We start from the raw sequence: 19,141 nt of genomic DNA, 5'->3' as shown, positions 1-19,141 counted from the left end.
TAGCCCATAGCAAAGCAAAATTGAAGACGAGATCTCTTTTATGTCACATTAACATCTCCTAGATATAAATGAGCACTAATCAAGACCAAAGTGGTTTTCTCATTCTTCTCAAATGTCTCTCCTGAGAAATAAGTCTCACAGAGAGCATAGTGTGAGTTCTCCAAATTCTCTCACAGCTGTCTCTGTTCTTGGTCTCAGGTAAGAGAAAAAAAATAGACATATTGTGCTGCTTTCAAATATGTCTCAATTTGATATCCTTACTTGAAAGCACCATCTCAGTTATGTCTTGGTGAGAATTCATGGTTCTGTCTCTCACATCTCACTATTTGAGTTCTCAGATTCTCTTACAGTTGTCTCTTTTCTTGCGTCTAAGCAAAAGCAAAAATGAGAGTAGTGCAAGCCATCAAATCAATATGACATGATTTAATATCAGAAATCAATCAAATCTGTTTGCCAAAATTACTTAGATATATGGTTTATTAACATAATGTTCAATTTTCACTCAAGTCATATAATTCATTAATTACACTTTTGACTTCAAACAACACCTTTTGGATACTTTTTATAATGTGTAAACTGTCAAGATGTCAACATTTTAACAGTATTAATAGCAAAGCTCTATTGTGTATGGAGCGTCAAAAGAGTCTTAGACATAATAATACACTCTTAAAATAATAGTGCACACTTTTTAAATAATCAAGTGATTCACCCTGAAAATACAGTAAAGGCAGTTCATCTTGCCACCATACACTATACAGGCCCTTTGTTGCATCAAATATAGGTTTACGATAAATTCTAAAGATGCCTTGTACTTCTACAAAGCATTCACGGCAAGCGGTCAGATGGGAGCATGTTATTCCAATGATAAATCGATTTGTGGGTTCTTAGACTAGTTCAGGTCTTAATGGGTTAAAACTTTTCAAGCGTATTTGGAAAATGAGCTGCGAACACAATGCCAGGCATAGATGCCAAGTCAAGGAAAACAACTTTACCCAATATATGAAAACTATTTTGGGCATTTTTTGCCATGCTGAAGGGCTGACGAGAAAACTCTGTAGAAAACCACATAACCATCAAAAGACGCATTACTCCAAGAAGGACTGAGTGCATGTAATCTATGCCAGTGCCTTTGATAAGGTTATAACCCTTAAGTTTGCTAAGCCAACAGGGACCCTTAACCCCTTTAACAGTGGTTTTGGTCTCATTTGCGATTTTCATATCAAAAGCAAACTTTTCATTTGTGCGCAGTGGCCCTTTTGGATCCCCATGTTGGTATGGAAATGCATGGACATGTCCCCTTTCCCCCGTCCTCACAGTCTCTCCTGGCTGCTCACATTTATGACATCCAAATTTACCATTGTATTGCACTGAATTAAGGACTAATGCCTTAGCAGGCAAGTCACATGTTCCAGCAATGGTGAGCACTTTACACAGAAAAGGTTCAGATGTCAACCCTGCAGGTTGCACAAGAATTCCGTTGTCTGCTAGTTTACTCAGTGTGTCACTTAGTGGTCTAAGAAATGTAACCATGGATGGTTTTGCATCCCCATACCAAAGTCCAGCAAATATCATATTCTCTCTTTTTGTGCGTTCCATGACGTTCAATTCATTAATGACACAATAAAAGGGCCACACTGAAAACTTTGACGATTTAAAAATAGGTACCCCATCTGTGTTCCAAGTAAGTGAGATGTTTTTAGGGTCACTAAGAGGACCACCCCCATCTACAAGCTGTTTGTAAACTTCTGCATCATATATATCTTCAACATTGTTGGGATCCGTTTTCTTCCTGCTAAATCTAAAGTTAAGCTTCTTCTGAAAACCTGGCTTGAGAAACAATGATCTTATTTGAGCCTCAATTGGAATCTCTATGAAGGATGAGGATTTTTCTTCTGACATAGTAGCTCCACAAGACAGACATTCCAATTGTGCACTTTCTAATGACCCAAAACAATTACTGCAATATTTATGCAATACAATAGGGGATGATGCAGAACGGGAGAAAAAGAAGTCTTTGAACTTCTGTATACTGTTTAAGCAGTTTGTGTTCAGACTGTCGGGACAAAGCAACTTGAGCATTTTAAGCAAATCACTAAGGGCCTTATCAGTTACTTTATGACAGTTTACATAAGCCATGATGATCAAAAGGCACTCTGACACAGTTATTGATGCATTGTCATATAATGGCTTGTCTGTTGTGTCCTTGAAATTTGACTCTTCTGCACACTCCTCACTCAAATCCTCTTCAAATCCCTCTCTGAACATATGTCCATCATCATACGTCCAAACCCCCACATCAGGGAGAGCTTCCTCAAATGATTGAGATGGATCATACTCAACACTGCCTTGTAGTTCAGTTGTTAGGCCATCAGGGGGATCTCTGAAGGCTGATCTGGAAGATGATTCTTCATAGTCTTCAAAAGAGTAAACAGTTGACATACTCTCTTGTGCCATGCTCCCTTGTGATGGTAATAAAATTGAACAAAAATCATTATGGGTAAAAATAAACAAACAAACCTTGTCACAATTCAAAACCTACATTGTCTCAGCCTGTTTATCACTTTCTGACACTCAAATAATTGTCATATTTTAGCAGGATCTGCTCAATATACTATACATCACTAGACAGACAGACACAGACAGACTGTATACCTGGCAGGTGGTGAGAGGTTTGATGTTCCAGAGTGAGTGGGGTAGATCCTGCATGTACAACCGGAGGTTGGACTTGTTCGTTCTGGGCTCCTCCAGGAGGCACCCCAACCTCCTGCCGTGTTCCCCAGGTGCTACATCCTGACAGAGAACAGTACACACATCAATGGTTCACACCATTTTCTGGATCAATTAGTAGAGATTATCATCAAGAAACATTCTTGCACGAAACTCAAAAAATTAAAACATGAAAAACACAAGAGGCAAGTTGACATTAATGGAATATATTATATAAATACAGGTAATGGGATGCATATTCTTTTCCCCCCACATCTTGATCACATTGTAGCAGTTTATGTTTAAATATCTTTCTGTGTTTGTGGTAACACGTAATCGACAGGGTTGAATATAACTCATCACATACACACAACACACAAATAACAATAAGAAGTTGTGGGCCCTTAGGTGAATGAGTAGCGGGACGGGTTTTGGAAGGATATGATAGCAGCTGACAGTGACAAACAACAAGTGACACTGTCAATAATGACTAGAATGCCACAGCAGCAAACCAAACATGAGGCTACAACCACACAGTGACCTATATGAAAGGATCATGGCCTTATGTTATTAACAGCCTTAACTTAGAGGTGAAAGGTTCAAAGTATATAAAGCATACAGCTAAGATAACTCACATTTCAAATTTCATTCTTCACACGTGCTACTGTAATCAGGATGACATACATGCACACACCTCTTACCTAAATATTGCTGATCAGTCTCCACATGAACATTGGTGGCTTCAGGTAGGGATGACTGCAGTGAGGAAAATTAGGTATTAAATATCATATTAAATATCATATCTGCTGCAAATTTGTAGCAACAAAGCTAAGCCAGGCTTCTCACCAATTGTGCAATCCTTCTTGGTCGTTTATTTGGGTCTTCTTCATTACCAGTCTTTCTCCATCGTTTTCCAGGTTTTCGTCTGGTCATTTTGACACTCCAATTCTATAAAAATATAGACACAAGTTGCTGGAATATAGAGTGAAGTCTTAAATAAGACTTAAGAAAAGGCATCAAGTGTTTGTTCCATCTGATCAACTCTTTAGTAAACAGAAATAGATTTTCTAGCAAGCATCCATTTTATGTTAGCTACCAGAGATAACAGACCTTTATTATTAATTTCTTAAATCAAAATAATAATTTGCATCATATTCTTAAAGTAGCAAAAGTATTTATCATTTTGATCACTTTAATGTAAATGTAATGTAAGCTCATTGTTATTACCAATAACATGATGTATAATTTACATAAATAATCTAATAATTAACTGTGTATAAGCATGAAATATAAATTATCAAGAACCAATAGGCTATAACATACATGCCAACCAACCCCATGCAACACATGAATGCACTATAATCACTATAATCATAAATAAATACAAAAGTGGAATCATTTGTACACAAAAAGTGCATTTGTTTTAAAGCTAGATGTCAGGCTTTCATTTGATAACAGATAACAAAGACAACGATATTTGAACCCCAGGAAAAAGTGTGCCAACCAGCCCTAACGTTACAACTATGCCCTACAAATCTGCTTAGACCCAACTATGCTTAGAAAATGTCACCACTGAATCAATAATAGCAGCTACCAGAGTTTTAATGTGATTAGCTATACTGTGTGATTTGTCCCAAATAATTGCACAACTATTCTTTGAGACGTGTATTTCCATGTTTTCACCTTTCTGAAGAGTTTGAAGTATATGAGCTTCGCAAACATATATAGCGAGTTGTAATCATTTTAATAAAAAATAATCTGATGTTCTGCTGCCTCGCTAGACATATTAGCTAACGTTAGCTAGTGTAACGTTAGCCATCATATCTAGGTAGATGCCTCTTTGAATGCGGCATCTCGTTATATCGGCGTTTCGTAACACTAAGACGTGAAAAACTTCTACCTGGTGTGTTAACAGAGTCCGTTAATTCTCAAAACAAAACAATTTACGCTATTACTTACTTTTAGTCGTTATTCTTAACAGAGACTCTTGCTTCTTCCAAACGAATCAAGCCAGTCTAGCCACTTCCAGAAACCCCTGTCCCACTGCTGATGAAATTATCTCCACTTCCTGGACGTGTGGAACTCTTTGGTGTGGATTTATAAAAGTTGTAGGTAAACGAAAGTGAGAGATTTTATTATGTCATACTTCGGGATACAGAAGTGCATGCGAAAGAAAAGACTTCTACGTTACTGTCTATGGAAAGAACCAACTAGAACCTAAGGGGCGGGGGCGTGAAAAAGCCCGCGCGCAGGGAAGCAGATTCGTCCATATTTGGTTATTGGTTGCACCTGCGGGAAAGACGAAAGATTTCGTGTTGGTGAAGTTCTGGAGAAGAAAAGAGAGACGTTTCTGTTGGCTGTTGCAAGTTTTGTCCTGGCCACCATTTGGAGAGGTAAGAATCATATTCTATATTAGATGGTCAACTACACGACGTTGTGAAGAGTTGAATAAAGAAATTATTTTTGTGAAATATTTAACTGAGGGGTGGTCCTTTGGAAGGTGGCATAGACTGTATATATAGAACTGGACAGTGTGCCGTCTGTTAAGAGTGATGCGAGCGCTAGTCCAGAGCCCCCTGGTGGCTGGTTGCAGTACAATGTGTAACTCCGCCCATCCCCATGTATTTCAATGGTCAAGTAGCCAACTTTCCGTGTCACTTTTCTCCCCTAAAACTATTTTTGTATCTACAACTTTTTATTCGAAAAAATAGTTTTGAAGATGCTTCAATACACACAATTTTTCTTTTCTCGCTGAAATTATTTTTTTTAATGTTATATTAACAAATCTAAAAAGGGCGTGTTTACACCTATGATTGACAGCTGGCTGGCTGCAGACACGACGCTTTGTCCATTATGTTTTAACGTCTAGGCTGCAGACACTACCACATCATCGCTCACTTATTTTAACGACACCTGATTTCGACACAATCTAACCTAAATAAGAGTTGCTGTTATTATCATTAGGCTATATCTTATCACAGTCTGACTAAATACAAAATTGATAGTCATACATTGTGTAGTTGTTTGTAAGAGACATCGTTGTTAGTTGTGACAGATTCTTTGTGAAAAAAGATATGTGATGTTCTTTCGTAGATGCTAAGTATATTAGCTCATAGCATGCTACATCATGCTAGCATTAGCCAGTTGATAGGTAAAGTAAAAGGGCTCTGCTATATTGAAGTGACGTTAGCCATAGTCACCATCATTTACAGTCCTACTTGTTTCAAATGGTTTAACGTAACCAGTGATTGCCGCCATCATCGTTGCAACTTCATTTGAATACACTTAAGTCACTGGAGAAGGCGATGTTAAGTTTCATTAACGTTAACTCTTGCTTAGTTTTGCGAATGCCAATAAACGCCACCTAGCCTGCTAGGTCAACCTCGGTATGCCCATTTATGAATCAGCCCGACAAATAACGTTACTTGTGTTTTAGTGAACACATTATTGGACCATAGCTTAACGTGAGGAGGGATTCAAAGTTACAAATGCTTAGTATGCTCAGAACAGCGGTATCTGAAAATGCGTTAAGGTATCGTTGTTACCTGCGATTGCACTGCTGGAGAAGCATTTTGCATTGGTATGATTTGATCAGGTCTTGCCAGTGATGTATAATCCTCCCGTAGACGTACATCATTTCAAAATAATACGTCTAAATTGAAAACTGTGACATCTCATTGATATATGTCTCTCTCAATATGTCTGTAATCGTATGCCTCTACCACAGGCTTGCTAGTCAGAGAGGGTGCTCCATTATAAATCAAAAATGTAATATTGCAGCCTTCATGTCAGCTGTAAAAATATGAGAACATGGACCTACTACATCAGGATACTCTAAACATAAACTAAACATTTTACACAAAATCAGGAAGCTACTTTGCTGTTCAGTGTGTGATGTGTTTAAAGTGGTACTACGTTTAAAGAAACATTTTTATTCTTTGTTTCAAGTGCACAAGAAAATACCACATTATGATGATGGTTATGGTTACCCTTAACAAATACAAAACAATATAATACATAAAACAGGGATCAATCAATAGCCTAATGAAATAAACAATGAAAATGAGGGGGGGAAGCAATAATAAATAATAATGCCCATTCAATCAATAATATAATAACAATAACATGGTAAGACTACATTAAGGAGAATATCAATAATAAACAAATGTCAAATTAATCAACAGCCTATAATGAAAATAAAACAGTACTACTGCATACAAACCATAATGTATAAGAAGTGCTTAAAAGACCAAAAACTATCACAAGAACGAAGAGCACTGGGCAACTCATTCCACCAACATGGAACCACTGAGGAAAAGAGTCTTGAATTTGACCTAGCGTTTAAGACTGGTTGACACAACAGACGCTCATCAGAAGACCGCAGTGGGTGGTTGGGGATGTATATCTTGATCATTGAATTAAAATAACAAGGAGCAGATCCAGTCAGTGTCCTATAGGCCAAAGTGAGAGATTTAAATTTAATTCTGGCTACTGTAGGGAGCCAATGGAGAGTAACTAGGAGAGGAGTTACGATGTGTCCTGTTTGGCTGATTGAAGACCGGTCATGTTGCAACATTCTGAATGATATATCCCACAAAAGAAATAAAAAAAAAACATTCAATATTGATTTAGTATCAACCAATAATTATTCTGATATTAATATTCTTGTAACGTCTACATCTTTGTGTAGACTACAGTTAAATACTTAAATACCTTAATATGGTATAGTCTACGTGATACACAGGACTACACAGTAAACCCATTTAAAAAGCATCATCTCAACATACCCATTTAAAATAGGCAAGGATACGTATTCAATAACATTTGGGGTTGCTCACAGTATACCCACCACTGCAACTAACTAACTACACTACACCACTGGTTAAATGGCGCATTGCAATTTACAATTTGTGTGAGTTCAGGGGCATACAGAAAGTTTGGGTGACATCAATAAAGAAAATAGAAACAAAGGGATGTGTACAGCCTCAAGTATGAATGATGTCACATTAACAGAAGGTTCAGAGCAGCGGCAGACCTTTCTTGGTGCCACGCAAGTTATTGAAAGTCATGTGTTTTCAGAACGTAGTGGTGCTGTGCAATGTCCCATATATAAGGGGCTTCAGGTTGATCCAGTGACGGTGGGTGATGTCAGGGAGATGGATGTCAGGGGACTTGGAGAAAGGAGGAGGACATGCCACCTCAGACCACCCCAGCCAAACCACTTCACGTAGGCATTCCCTTGCTTGCAGACTAATGTAGACCATGGAGACCACCTTGCCGCCACCTCCAGTACATTCAGCCATCTTACCTGCAAAAAGGAAAGTTACAATAAAGTTAGTCAGACAATTTTACAACATTACAAAGCATCTAATCAGGCACTCAACACCACTAGTAATACCAATTAATTAAATATATGTGTGCAATAAACTTCACAGCCTACCTAATGTTAACTACACATTTAAATATGCGGTGGGAATGTTATTAACTTGCGTCAGCTTGAAAAATAACGTTATCAGTATGACTGATCATGGACGTTAGATGACAAACTAAGGTCTTTCTCAAATGTTCACCGATATCCCTGGGAAGTGACTGGTTCTTGGCGTAGTGTTTAATGCAGGGGTTTCATTTATCGATCATTCACTTATGCGGTCTACAACTACCGACCTACCATCACAGAAGTAGCTCTAACAGAGGTGTCTGTCGTTAACGTTAGAAAAAATGCAACGCTGGCAAACTGGCTAGTACATTAACATGACGGGTTGATGAGGTCCATGCTTCACATTACGTTAACGTTAACTTGCGTTGCTTTATCACATCATACCGTTGCTTTATCACATCATATACTGTACTGACTGTCTAGTGTTATTAATCCCCATGTACAGTCAATGGTTACTCCATGTGGAGATGGCATACATTAAGATTGAGATATTTGAAAACAGCAACAACTAATAAAACCAAGTATATCATGCATCGACTGTTACGGGAGCTGTGTGCTAATCTTCACTTCAACGACTAACTTAGCCTCCCGTTGACGGTAACGTTAATGTAGCTGCTAACGTTAGCATGTAATTCGCTGTCCGTATTTCTGTTGTTAGCTCATTAGTATTCACCATACTAAATTGTCACAGTCTATAATCAACATAATAAGCTCTCTTAGACGTATTTAAGAACAACAATAGACAAAAAAAAACTTTTCAGTTGATACGCAACACTTACCAGACAAGAACAAACCGATTGTTGTTTGTACTGTTTAACTCACAGCCGCAAAATTCATCCAGCCAGCTAGCCTTCGGCGCCGAGTCGACTTGCGTTGTGGGAAGGAGAAGGGGGCGGGTTTCACTTGACAAGGGGCGTGTTTAACTCGCTGAGTGGCAACTGAGTGGGCGTGCCTGACCGCGACTCCTCTTCACTGCGCATGCTTTAACTTCTGCTGCGCAGCCGCACTTCAAATTGGTTGCAAATTTTCCAAGATGGCGTCGCCTCGGCGGCTTCAATTCCATAGAACACTGCTGAATGCAACCACACTGTCCAGTTCTATATATACAGTCTATGGAAGGTGGTAACGTTAATGGGGTCTGTTCAACAATTAAAACTTAGCTTGTGACCATGCACTCATTTGGCGGCCCTTGACTGTAAAATGTTTGAGTATCAAATCAAATGAGTAAGAATGGAAATTTCGATTTTTTTTTTTTTTTACTACTGCGGTCATGTAAAGCATTATAAAATAAAGTCAATCATATTTTACTCTGTAGGCTAGCAGACCTATGTGAGTAAAGCCTCGTCTCCACCAAGCAGTTAACTGCTAGTAGCAGCTACAGTTCGGTTGGCAATTATAATAAGAACTTTTGAAGCGTGCTACTTTAGCCGCCTTTTAGTGTTAGCTAATGCTACTTTAGCAACATTTAGTGTTAGCCCCGGTTATCTTGTTAACTGTAGGCCTAAATTGGGTATGTCTAGCTGGCTGACCTTACTTGTTGGAAAAGGTAGAGTGTGAAAGTTGTCATGAAGGTAAATTCAGATGTAATCAGTAGCTTTCCCCCAAAGATATGAAGTCAATTTTGTTAACATAGTGTCTATTTATTGTATACTTGTCCCAAATGTATTTTTTCATTAGCAGGATGTACAAAACGAAAATACCTGCAAAAAAGAGAGTACGGGTTCCCACCCAGAAAATGAAGGAACTGCAGAACTCCCCGCCCACCAATGAGCAACCTGGTAAGTATTGAGGTAATACTGTGAAATGGCATGATTTCTGTTAGCGTAACGGTAATGTTAATCATAATATTATGTTTCAAATGAGGTAGCGGAGTACAGATAATTGCTGCAAAATGTAACGAAGTAAAAGTCAAAAGTATGCACTATAGATTCTACTTAAGTAAAGTACAAATACGTGGAAAATTTATTTAAGTACAGTAACAAAGTATTTGTACTTCGTTACATTCCACCACTGAAAAATAGCATCCTAAATTGTTGTACCTAAATGGAGTTTACTAAACAGTCTCTCTCTCTCTCTCTCTCTCTCTCTCTCTCTCTCTCTCTCTCTCTCAGGGTGTTTTGCATTCGTCAGATGGGAGGATGGTTATACTGGTAAAGTCTTTACAGGATCTGACATTTTGGAAAGAGATGAGGCTCCTGTGCAGCTGCAAGATCTTAGATCAGGAGATCCTGTTTTAGCAAAGTGGTCAGATGGTAAATTTTATAGGGCCATTGTTGAATATATTTCAAGGGAAGACCAGGCTAATCCGCCAAAAGGCCGCACAACTCCACAGGGCTTTTTAAGTTTGTTAAAAGGTGATGAGCCATCAGACTCAACGTCAGGGTCTGATACCATTATAGTGGATAGGAGCCAACTGTCTGAGCATGGCGAGGAAATCCCAGCGTTGAATCCATCATCTGACGGGGGACATGCAACAGGCTGCAACACCGCTGGCCCACCACCTTATGGGTAGGCTAGTCATAAGTATTACATAATCGCCTGTGCCCACAAGTTAAAAACTTTTAATCATTATCCATTCAACCCCCCAAAAAACACCATTAGGATAACTTTGTTATCTAATCTGTGATCATATAATTTCAGTAAATAGTATGTGAATGACATATATACTTTACTTGAAACATCTGTGTCCACTTAGATTTAGGGATTAAAAGTTTTGAACTGATATGCCTATGCTGGTTATTTCAGTTAGTTCTTTGCAGTTACTTATATCTATTTTAGGCAATTTGTGTTTACAAAAATGTAATTTATGGTTCAATGTATATATTTTTTTAAAAATGTTTATGATAGCTCTACAAAAGGGGGCACCATTGTTCCATCACCCTACGGAGGCAATACCGTCAGCCCATCACCGTATGACCTCAACAACTCTGGTACATCACTCTATGGAAGCAATGCACCCAGCCCATCACCATATGGCCTCAACACCTCTGGTCCACCTCCCTACGGAAGCAATACACCTAACCAATCACTGTATGGCCTCAACACCTCTGGTCCACCTCCCTACGGAAGCAATACACCCAACCCATCACCGTATGGCTTCAACACCTCTGGTCCACCTCCTTACGGAAGCAATACACCCAGCCCATCACCGTATGGCTTCAACACCTCTGGTCCACCTCCCTACGGAAGCAATGCACCCAGCCCATCACCGTCTGACCTCAACACCTCTGGTCCTTCACCCGACAGAGGCCATGCAGCTCACCTGGCACCAAACAGGAGAGATGCATGCAACTCCTCTGACGAGGGCAACATCCCTGGACAGCAGGAAGAAAATGCATGGACACCATGTGATGGATGCAAGGGGGAGGTTGAAAAAATCCTTCATGAAAAAAGAAGAATCAATGAAGTTATCTCAAGAATAGGCAAGTAATGCAAGTTCTTCTAATGAATTCATGATGTAATTGTTTTATTAGTGATTGGGCCTTGAACACATAAACATACTGTTTTAACTATCCTTAAAAAAAGGCAGAAAAGACTATGGTATAAGATAAAACGGTTCTAAGCTGGTTCACAAGTTCTGAGAATTTTTATGGGCCGGTTCTAAAGGGTTAAGTGTAAGTCAGTGTAATGCTGAACTCAGTGTTTCCTCTATGTTGATTTGGTAGTGGCGGCCCCCCACGGTTTAATTTTCTTCCCCCACGGTATCAGAAATGGGGCAGACGCACAATAGACGCAGTTGCCTTTCAAAATTCATTGTGCAGACCTGTTGTAGATTCTCCAAATATACAGCTCAATCACAACTGAAAATAATGCCTCATTGTGTGAATAGAGGTGAATACATATAATTGTTTGTGTTGCAGCGAAGTGTCAGTTGTCAGTTCTGGGGGACGGGGGGGGCGATGGTTTTTGGATGGAGTCTGGATGCGTTTGGCAGTACGAGAAACAGTGATTTTACAAAAGCCAAGACTGGATAGAATCTTTGGATGCAGCACTTGACAATGACAGGTGGAACTAAGGAACCGCTTTTGATCATAGCAACCATCCATTTAGAACTAGTAACGGCAGTTTGTGCTGGTAAGTTTTGATTGAGGCAAAGTGTGGAGGAAAGAAGTAGTTCTGCAAATGAGACTGTGATAGCTATCAAAATGTGTACATTGTTAGCAAAACAACTTAGTAAAGACGTAGCAACAGTACTAAGCAGTGGTATAAGCAGGATAATAAACTTCACGCCGTGCGTATATCGGAAATTATTGCACTTATCAAAGCGTAAAGGTCCATCTGCCTGCGGCATTGGGACCTTATAATCACTTCGAACGTGCAATAATTTCCTATGTACGCACAGCGTGGAGTTTATTATCCCTTACATCCTGGCCTGAAAACACAGAGCTTCATTTTGGGAAAACTTACTTAGGATTCAGTCAACCTTTTTGCGGTCAAGGACCCGTTTTCCTCTTCCTGAGGGGTTGTTGCCGGGTCGGCCAAAGGGGACTGCATTTTTACATTCCTCCAAAGTGAAGAAATGGTCAAAAAGTGCATGAAAGAGACGCATGCTGTTTGGTTTGGATGCTTGATGCAAGGCAGCAAGGCGGAACGAGGATATTAATATGCCGCTCCCAGGAAAGAGCTCCTGCTGGCCTAATGTAGATGTTGCGCCGTCATGATGCCTCTCTCCTATGAGCTCCAGTAGTGTCTGAAGCTCTCTGACCTGGCCTGGATCTGAAAGGGAGAAACAGTACAAACAATACGATAAAACAAAGTTAAACAGCTTTAATGGCAGGAAAGTTCATTTTAGAACATAAAACCATGCCTATATGACAGGCCTTTTTCAGGGCAAATAGAAACTACAAGAATTAGATAGATAGATACATCACATGAGACAGACAGATATTTCATTAGATGTATACATCTGTGGGAGGAATATAATTTAACAAAGCACAAGTTTCCTCTAGGATTTTTTTAAGCAGTGGGGGCCTTTGGATTTGGATGATTATGGCTTATAGCTAACAAAAATCCCAAATTCAGTCAGAAATTTTCTGACACTTGATTTGGGGATTTCTTTAGATATAAGCCATAATCATCAAAATTATCATGAATAATGGCTAGAAATATATCACTTACTGTCTAATGAATCTATAATTTTCCAGTTTCACGTTTTACATTGAATAACTGGAATTAAAAAAAACTTTTCCACAATATTCTAATTACATGACCAGCACCAGTATGTGTGTTACTGGTACTGTGTTTCCTTTTCACATGGTTTCATGTGTTTGAGCCAAACCCAAGTGTGATTATTCCACATACCTCAGCAGAGCTGGTCAGTTTTCATTGTTTATCATCTGGAAGTGGTAATTTTGTCTATATGCCGGATTGCTTTATACAATGCACCAGTTCACATGGTGTTTGTTCCAATTGTGTAAATGTATCTGTTTTACTGAACAGAATAGTTCACCAGAAATTAAGTCACCATCTACTCCCCCCTCCCCCTTTCTGAGTAGAAGTCTTAGGTTTTGAGGATAAAAAAAAAAAACAGTAAGGGGGTGAGTAAATGATGACTGACACTTTTGGTTTTGTATTTATTTATTTATTTATAAATACGTATGGTGTACTGATATAGAATTGTACTGTAATACCCAAATAAAAGTGTTAAACTTTTCAATATTGAGTGGTGGTGGGGTTTATTTTAGTATTTTTTTCTAAAGATAATTATTTTTTTGTATTTATTCTCAATTTGTTCTCGTATTTCTCAAGTATGGCTCAGATATCATTCTCAAATATAGCTTCAGGAAGACATGTAAAAGAAACAATCAGTACATGGAAGACACACTTAAGACAATGGTAAGATCTTGTTTAGGGCTCATACTTCTCAGATTTGTTTCATAAAAGTCTCAGATTCATCTCATGTTATTCTCTTTAATTGTCCTTCAAAATAACCAAGACGTATTGAGATCAGGGGCATACAATTATGAGATCTCCTCTGTTTATCCCACTTCTCAAGTATTGCTGAACTGATTTTCTCAACTATCTCTTAGTGATGTCTTGTCTCTTTTAAGCTTACCTCTTGCTCCTAAGGGACCCTTAGGAGAAGTAATCCAGAAACAAATGATCACAGAATGATATGAATATGAGAAGCTCAAACTGATCTCAGGAGATGAGATTGAACAGCAGATGAGCAACACATTTTTCCTATGGGAGGTTAATTATTGATGATATGACTCGTACAGTATGAAGGCTACAATAGCCTAGCTAATGTTAACTAGCATTACCAACCTCCCTGCAAAACTCACCACACAACTTTGTAGGTCTTGTCCCTCATGCTGGCCCTTACAAAACCCACAAGCTAACCCTCGGACACACAACAGTCAATAATGTGACCCGATTTAAAGTGGTTTTCACCCCTTTGGACACTCTTGATTTCGTCCTTGAAACAGTGAAATATTCACGGGGGCATGGACGGTTTGCTAACCATTTTACTGCAGTGTCTAGCTGCTAGCCGGTGGTAGCATCCAGCTTGCATGTGCTATCAGCTAGCTAGCTAGTTCAAAAGTTGAAGTACTTATTGAGATACAGGGCTTTTTATGCCTCGACTAAGTTGATGTTTCCTATAAACAACAATTCATGTTCATAGAAACGACAAGGTCACTAAAACATTATATTAATGTTAGCAGCATTATAATGACATTCTAATGTCTGAAAGGCTAATGATTAGCTTATCGGCTACCTGAAAAGTTAAGTGTTTAAACTAGCATTTACAGTGTTCTATTTGATGGTGTATTGGCCCTGACTAAGTTTGTGTGATAAACCACAATCCTTGTTGATACAAGTACCAATGTTCGTCTAGAAAGTTTTTATTCACATTAAGATTTTCACCATTGGCAGTAAAAGACTCGGCCATCTTTGTCAATAATTTTCGCTGATAAAGTTTCAAACTATGATCATAACGGCCTTTCCACCAATCAGAGTTTTGTGGGATTGTTCAGGATTGTGGGTAATGAAGTACTTATCCAAGACATCGCGATTAAAAGACATTTATTTCAAAGCAAGGTTAGTGCCCCTTAAATTTTCGCCCTCTATATGACCATATACAATCGCTTAGTACAGCCGTAGCTGGTTTTGAGTCTACCATGTGCAGTTAAGTTTTTATGGCTTATACCCGAATTGTCAATGGAGAAATTTCATTGAATTCTTACTTCCGGAAACTCCTGTGGGCGGGACTGTGATGCTCTATACTCCGTCAACTTCACCTTATGGCTCCATAGAAATGCATTGGGAGCCTTGATTTTTGTCCGGTTTCATGGGATTTTATAGTGATGTGAGTTGAAAAGGACGGCCAAACGACATGTGTGGGATTAACGCAACACCGATACACATAATAATGCCTATACATTTTTCTGTATAAATGTAAATTAAATTAGATTAAATTAGATTAAATTCTCTCCTCCCAGCTCTCCACTATTTTAAGCAAAGGGTTACTCCTTAGCAAACCATAACGAAACAGTGCTCAACCACATCTGTGGATTAAGCCACACAGTGAACTCAGTGTAAGTAAGATAAACAAACATGTTAATTGTTCTCAGCATTGCATCGTGATATGATTGTCACTTGGAGGAGATTTGTAGACTTAGCTAACGGCTGCTAACGTGCTAGCATCATCACGTCAGAAAAGTATAGTATAGTACAGTGTTTCCCAAACTTTTTTTCTGGGGACCCACTTTTTAAAAATGACAGAAAATTGCTGGTAAGTAGATCTTCATTGTATGCTAAATTGATATAATTGATATATTCATATAACATTTGCAGAAGTTAATGTCCGAATTAAAAATGGTATTATTGGTGGAAGCTGGAAGCTAACCTTTGCTACTTTCTGTAGCATTAACGTTGTAGCATAAATTAGCCAGCGCTAGCTTTATTTTTTTTACACCTGAAAGGGGTTTGAAAAATAAATTCACTGAGAAACGTTTGGACAATTAATGAAAACGACTTGTAATACCTGTCTTAAGGCCATATTTGGTAGTATATTTGCCTCTGGCATGTAGATTGCAGACATCCCAACCTGCCAAAAGTCATTTCAGGGAGGTATCACGAAGCCCAACCCCCCCCCAAAAAAAAAAACTTTAGCCTATTTAAATACAGATTAATATGTTCAGTACAACATATAAAGGAAGGCCTATAGTAGGCCGTAAGGTGAACCACGAAAAGTCTTTCAGAAAATGAATCCCGCTCCACAGTCTGGCATCTACACAATCTTTAGATCATAAAAAAGAACAAGTCGTGCTTAGCTACCAAAAAAAAAGTTTGTCACTGAAATTCCAGTCGATTGTCGATGCGTCTATGTTTTATGCAGAACTAGTGTCTTCAGAGCGTAATAGCATTTTGGTCGTAAGTGGTGGCATGGCTCGACACGTGATCATGCTACACCAATAAGGTAGCTGCATTTTGTCAACAGAATTGCAAGATGGCAGCCACCATGACTTCCTCAAGCAGCACAGATGATGAAGAAAATGCACCTGATTGTAGTAATAAATCGAAATGTAGACATTGCTACATGCACATTGCTTCGGTGAAGCATGAGGAGGTCAACCATTTTACCGCTACAAGATGGAACACCTACCGGACAAGCCTGCAAAAGTGGCTGGAGTTGGAGGGGGAGTGTCGGGATGTGGCTGCCAACTTCAGACACTGTTTGGAGGTGGAGTTTGACAGTATTCCAGCAGATGCCGGCTTCCATCATACATGCTACAGGAGATTCAAGCCATCTCAAAGGTGGATCGACGGCTTGCACGAGAAAGACCGCAACAAGGTACGGAAGACGAGGCCATTCCGTCGACGTCTGGCTGCAGTCCAACCAAGAAACTGCGATCCCGGTCAGGACTGCCAATCGCAGGCTCTGGCCCCGTACTTCCTTCCATTTGCATAATATGCAAGAAGAAGGAAAGGCTTATCAACCGAGCAGGCAAGCGTCAAAGGGATCCTCTATCTAAGGCCGAAACATTAACAGCAGGGAAACAAACACACACACACACACACACACACGTGGAAAACTCCTAAAGTAAAAGTCTAATGTATTAGTTCTACCTGTGCACTTAACACAGGTGATCTAGTCAATTAGCTGCTCTACCTGGTTGAACAGTTGTGCTAATTAGAATCAGCTGGTTTAAGTGAATGGTTGGCACAGATTATGTGGTAGGACTTTTAGTTTCTGAAGCTGGACTTTTTCACCTCTGGTAATTATGTGTGAGATATGTCAACAAACTCATTGGGTTATCCCTATTGTTTCGTTAAGGCCAATTGCAGAAAGCTGCCGAGTTGAAAGCAGATCAAAGTATCCTTATACACATTAAAGATAAAGACTGTGTGGCCCTGGAAGTCCAGTACCACAAAGGCTGCTACAGCCAGTACACCAGGTTCTTGACGAGGCCTGCCAAAGCTATAAAAGAACAGTAAGTTATTTATTATATTGCATTTCAAGTTCTAGTAACTTAACATACAAGTAAACATTTAATCTGCCTTCTGTTGTATGTGCACACAATCACAACACTTATTCATTTGTTTACTTCTCATTCATATGTGTTTTAGGAATGAGCCCATGTTTGATAGCAGCTACAGAGTGTTCTGTGAGAGGATCATTCGGCAAAGGCTGCTTATCAACAAAGAGGTGCTAAGAATGGGCCAGCTGAGGAAGGCCTTCATTGATCTGGTTAAAGAAAATGAAGATATTGATGCCTCAAACTACAGGTAACTGCAATGGATTTTTCTCAAGTCTTATTTCTCATGTGCAAGGCCAGCTTTATACAAAATGTGTGTGACAGGCCTGTTTGGAGAAACAGTCTTTAAGTCTTGCTGTTTGCAGACATGTACCAGTTGGCAACAAGGAGAACAGCTCATGTGTAGTGTGCTGATGTGTAGTTTGTGTGTGTGGTGTGGTTTGTGATGTTGTGTGCCTTTCTTGGGCATCTTTGGTGTTAAATGTGCTGTATGGCAGATGGGTTCTAGCCTGTAATGTCTTGTACCACCTCCATCACTCTCTGCTTTTGGTGGTACTCCTATGACTCTCAATTGTCACTGTTTTGTTGTGTTGCAGACTGGATATGTTGAAGAAGAGGCTGACTCGTGATTTCCCCCAGCTGGTGTTTCACCACCACGCTGGTGTTTGCCCACCAAGCGCAACATCTGCGAGCTGGTTTTTGTAGAGAGTCTGTCAAAGGATACACTAGTGGACATGCTGCCTCATCCATCAGGTGCGGAGACCACACAGTCAAGTGAGTTGAGCCAGACGGACAGCTAGACTGAAAAAGGGACAACTAAGTGCCAAACAACACAAGAGGACACAAGGACACTATATACAGCAGCATTGTTCTTAAAAAGACAGCTTAGTGACACTCCTGGCATGTCATGCCCATGGCCTCCAACTTCTGAAAATTTGAATGTCTCTGAAGCACAAACTGTCGTTCCCCTTGCACTATACAATGTAGTTAGCTGGATTATAGGCGCCACTGAGGAGCCAACACTGGATTATTATGTCAACATTGCTGATGACTTGCATTTGAAAGTGTTATCTCTTTGTCAAGACATTGTGTACCTTGCTTCCAAGGGCCGTAAGCAGACACCTAAGTCATTGACTTTAGGTTTAACTGTTCGACATTTAACAGGATCAACACGCATTGTGTCACTGCTTAACAGACTGGGACATTGTGCATCATGGGACACAGTTTTGAGTTTAGACACTAGCCTTGCCCAACTGACACTAGTAGAACGAGACAAAATACCAAAGGGATTCTCAAAGAGGGCACCCACAACACTTGTGTGGGATAACATTGACTTTGGGGAGGAGACTCTATCAGGTCGTGGAACTACTCACCATACAAATGGAATTATGCTCCAGAGTTTGGCCATCGAGCCTATGTCCACAGCAATCAGACAGCCACTAAGGAAGGGAGTTTCCTCATTCAAAGCCCCCCCTCAAATGCCTATAGAACCATACCATCAGTCCAAAAGGCAAGG

The 19,141-nt window shown here is 39.5% G+C and overlaps 3 protein-coding genes across 8 annotated transcripts; 2 read left to right on the top strand and 1 right to left on the bottom strand.

Annotated features, from left to right (window-relative positions):
• Positions 1–616: 616 nt before the first annotated feature.
• On the bottom strand, positions 617–4,795 carry LOC121723249. Of its 4 annotated transcripts, XM_042108781.1 has the most exons (6): positions 4,666–4,795; positions 3,553–3,654; positions 3,408–3,462; positions 2,653–2,790; positions 2,125–2,465; positions 617–2,094 (listed from the first exon to the last, which is right to left on the bottom strand). In XM_042108781.1, exons 2-6 carry the CDS (start codon positions 3,637–3,639, stop codon positions 910–912), a joined length of 1,806 nt encoding a protein of 601 aa, XP_041964715.1. In that variant the 5' UTR covers positions 3,640–3,654; positions 4,666–4,795; the 3' UTR covers positions 617–909. The 4 variants fall into 4 exon arrangements, with proteins under 4 accessions (XP_041964715.1, XP_041964713.1, XP_041964714.1 ...); XM_042108779.1 differs by having other exon boundaries at positions 617–2,465; XM_042108780.1 differs by having other exon boundaries at positions 617–2,459.
• Positions 4,796–4,898: 103 nt separating this feature from the next.
• On the top strand, positions 4,899–12,015 carry LOC121723275 (basic salivary proline-rich protein 2-like). Of its 3 annotated transcripts, none has more exons than XR_006034903.1 (4): positions 4,899–5,099; positions 9,824–9,921; positions 10,409–10,651; positions 10,991–12,015. XR_006034903.1 is itself a non-coding variant. In XM_042108832.1 (4 exons), the coding sequence occupies exons 2-4, from the start codon at positions 9,825–9,827 to the stop codon at positions 11,571–11,573; spliced, it is 1,077 nt and encodes a 358-aa protein (XP_041964766.1). In that variant the 5' UTR covers positions 4,899–5,099; position 9,824; the 3' UTR covers positions 11,574–12,015. The 3 variants fall into 3 exon arrangements, 2 of the variants coding, with proteins under 2 accessions (XP_041964766.1, XP_041964767.1); XM_042108832.1 differs by having other exon boundaries at positions 10,255–10,651; XM_042108833.1 differs by having other exon boundaries at positions 9,821–9,921; positions 10,255–10,651.
• A 4,580-nt stretch (positions 12,016–16,595) lies between these two features.
• Positions 16,596–19,141, top strand: LOC121724080. Its single transcript, XM_042110425.1, has 4 exons — positions 16,596–16,940; positions 17,435–17,580; positions 17,717–17,875; positions 18,222–19,141. The coding sequence occupies exons 1-4, from the start codon at positions 16,596–16,598 to the stop codon at positions 18,328–18,330; spliced, it is 759 nt and encodes a 252-aa protein (XP_041966359.1). The 3' UTR covers positions 18,331–19,141.

Source organism: Alosa sapidissima, chromosome 11 (assembly GCF_018492685.1).
Source record: "Alosa sapidissima isolate fAloSap1 chromosome 11, fAloSap1.pri, whole genome shotgun sequence".
NCBI classification, from domain to species: domain Eukaryota; kingdom Metazoa; phylum Chordata; class Actinopteri; order Clupeiformes; family Clupeidae; genus Alosa; species Alosa sapidissima.
The sequence above is the reverse complement of the archived record's forward strand: the minus strand, read 5'-3'. Positions and strand labels throughout refer to the sequence as shown.